This window comes from Limulus polyphemus, unplaced genomic scaffold (genome assembly GCF_000517525.1).
Source record: "Limulus polyphemus unplaced genomic scaffold, Limulus_polyphemus-2.1.2 Scaffold94, whole genome shotgun sequence".
NCBI lineage: Eukaryota > Metazoa > Arthropoda > Merostomata > Xiphosura > Limulidae > Limulus > Limulus polyphemus.
In genome coordinates, this window is record NW_013665704.1 from 1,130,061 (window position 1) to 1,133,385 (window position 3,325).

The window sequence follows — 3,325 nt, forward strand, 5'->3', positions numbered from 1 at the left end:
TTTCTAGCGTTGTAAGTCCGCAGACATACCGCTGTGCCACTGGAGGGCCAGCACATACGAAGACTGACAGATTGATATTGATATCGATATGAACTTTTAGGAATTGCAACAAAAAATATTGAATTTTCCTTTAATGTACTCTTGAAAGTAAGCATTTTGATATATATATCCTACGATTAACCGTTCAGGAGATACAAAGCGTGACAGACAGACATTTGGCTGAGCTTCAACTAAGCCTTATTGTTTTACTAGCGTATAGTCCGTCAAAAGTGACGGGGCAAGTACTACCACCCCACCCCATAGTGTACCCTAACCTCACAGTTAACTAAAATAAATAAATTCTGCGAAATTAAGCTTGACCAACAAAGAGGAAGAAAAGCACAGTCGAGGCAGTCAAACGTCTGTAAATTCCTTTGTGAGCCAATCAAAATTAAGATCATTCATGAAATTAATTCGTGGCGTATTCATAGAATAAATATTGGTAAAAATAAATTTGGTTAACAACTTCTAATATATAGAAAAGACAGTGCATTTTGGTAACACTACGTTCTAACAATGACTTTTATGTCATGTCGCTGAGCAACAAAAGTATAACCTAGTATGTGTCGATTTCTTAATTTAGAGTCTTCGATGATTAAAGAGGTTTTTTTTTTATTCAAAACGTTGATGATATAACAGAAAATATCTTAATTCCGAAACTATTTAAGTTTAAAATTGAATCCATATTTTTACTTTCGCGATACATTTTATGCACTTGGCACCAGGCTAGATTATACCACACTATGTCTTTACTTTAGGCTTACTAAGCCAAAACTCATTACACATATAAGGTTTCACGGCACACACACACATACACATCCCTCATGGCCTTCTTGCACCCCCGTCACTAAAATAGAACTATTCTATCTGGATACATGCATTTTGGCTTTTATGATTCCTCCTATTTCGAGAAATAAATAGAAATCAAACGTGACGTGACACACATTGGCTTTTATATAGGTTCGATTACATGCTTATATCTTGCTAACACATTATAGTCATAAACTCTTATAAAAAAAAAAAGTCACAGATAAAGAGCGCTAAGGATTTGATAATAATTGAAGTTAAATGGTTCAAGCCATAAACATAAACGGGAATAACTACAAAATTAAAAGATAAGTTTCATACACATAAACGAAGACATATGACTGCAACTGAACACGAGAACAAAAGATACAAGAGAAGAGCTAAATATGAAGATATAAGACAGCAAGTAAATACGAAGATAAAAAACAGGAACTGAACAGGAAGATGTTAGACTGCAGCTAAACACAACAATACGAAACAGCAGTTAAACATGACGATGCGAGACTGAAACTAAATATAAGGATTTCATCAAATAAGAGCATTCAACGTTTAAAAATGCGCAATAATTTACTGTATAAGTTAAAAGTAAAATATACAATTAAAAACTCTACAAGTTTCGGTGGGAAAAGTTCCACCATCTTCAGGAGACCGAAACATGTAGAGTTTTTGATTGTATATTTTAGTTTTAATTCATACAGTAAATTATTGTGGATTTTTAAGCTTTGAATGATCTTATTCTATGAAATTATATGCACAATAATGGTTATAGAATATACTGAAATATAAGAATACAACAGTCAGCTAAGCTTGAAGATACAAGACTGCAGGCAAATATCATAATGCAAAATGGCAGCTAAAGATAAAGAAATAAAACTGCTGGTTAACATGAGGATACAAGACTACACCTAAACACAACACAAAAGATACAAGACTACACCTAAACACAACACAAAAGATACAAGACTACAGCTGGAAGGCCAAAGTTTCGTGCCGCGATGCCGCTGAACATGTTCCGGGCTTTCAGCTGTAGGTGCATTGCAAGTGTGACAGTCATTTCCGTTCTTCGGAAAAACGGGCAAAGCCCTTATAGCGCAGTTGCTTCTTACTGACTCCCCTCTAACCAGCAGATCAAAATTAGAGACAGCTATACCGTTCATATTGAAAATATCATACTAATATCTCGGCGATCAATTTTAAGAAGCTTGTGGCAATCTTCAACATACAAGGTCAACTAAAATATGACAGTACTCATTTAGGATTAAGGATTTCCACTAATTAAGTTAAAGCATAATTCCTACTGTTAAACAGATAAATAACACAATACATACTTACCGTATGTCTTTTCGCAGCACTCTCTTAGGCAATCTTCGGCACTTTTGGAGGAGTAGAGCTTAATAATTTCTACTTTGGCGCCATTTTTCACCGAGTCTTCTTGACTTAACATTTGATTGTGAAACCATTGACTGTCTTGTGGGCAGTGCTCTCCGCTGGTGACAGGGAAACACTCGATTATGGTTATAAAAATCAATGCCCACCACCAGGTGGCACCTTTCATGCTGATTCTGTCAAAGAAATGTGAGCCATCTTAATATAAAATTGTTAAAATAATTCAAAAGTATGCTGTTTGTCTTTGTTAAAAATATTCTTGAAATAGGACATAAACAAATAAATCCGTCATTAACCTATTTATGACATGCCAGAAAAGGAAATATAAAAGTATCACTGTCCTGATTTTTATTTTTTATTATGCAGGTAAAAAGTGACCAATAACACAAAGTTACAAATTATACTTATAACTATAGACACATGGGGAATTCATCTGGTATCTCGTGGGAAAATGTTTTATTAAATTATGCAAGATTGTTTTTTAATTTTTACGTTTTTCTATTTTCTTTCTGTATTCTTACTGATGCTGATTGTTGTTCACAAACTGAAAAATTTAGGGACATAAACATGTTTCATCAGCTCTTTAATACGGTTGCAATAAATAAATAAATAAATAACAGTTCTGACGTATCAACTTACAAAATATAAAAACATATGTTTAAGCTATGTGACGCTTGCGCTCAGAAACATAACATATACTGTTGAAGGAGAGTAAATACGATTTTAACATTTTTAATTAAGCCTTTATTTCATTATGACACATTTCAAACAAAGTATTTTAAAAGTAAACACAAACTCATATAGTTATATCAATGGTTTACAAATAGTGGAGTTGAAACTTTGTAGAGTGGACGGCAACTGCCTGTTATAGAGACACAAGTGTGGAGGAAGACTTTCGAAACGTCGTCTTCCACACTTGTGCCTCTACAACGGGCAGTTGCCGTCCATTCTACAAAGTTTCAACATAAATACTCTACCTAAACAATCTGTCAAAAAATAGTAGAGTTCTTACGAAGAAATAAAAATTTTCTATTTTACACTATATTGTAGGGTTACGTATTTGATCTCTGTTTCCAAAACTTACATGTACTTA

General features: G+C 33.7%; 1 protein-coding gene across 1 annotated transcript in view; it reads right to left on the bottom strand.

Annotated features, from left to right (window-relative positions):
- Window positions 1-3,325, bottom strand: part of LOC106469172 — a 58,898-nt gene that overhangs the window by 4,145 nt on the left and 51,428 nt on the right. The window contains exon 2 of the mRNA XM_013929640.2: window positions 2,179-2,408. Coding sequence (XP_013785094.1) covers window positions 2,179-2,408 — 230 coding nt within the window. The remainder of the gene's footprint in view (window positions 1-2,178; window positions 2,409-3,325) is intronic.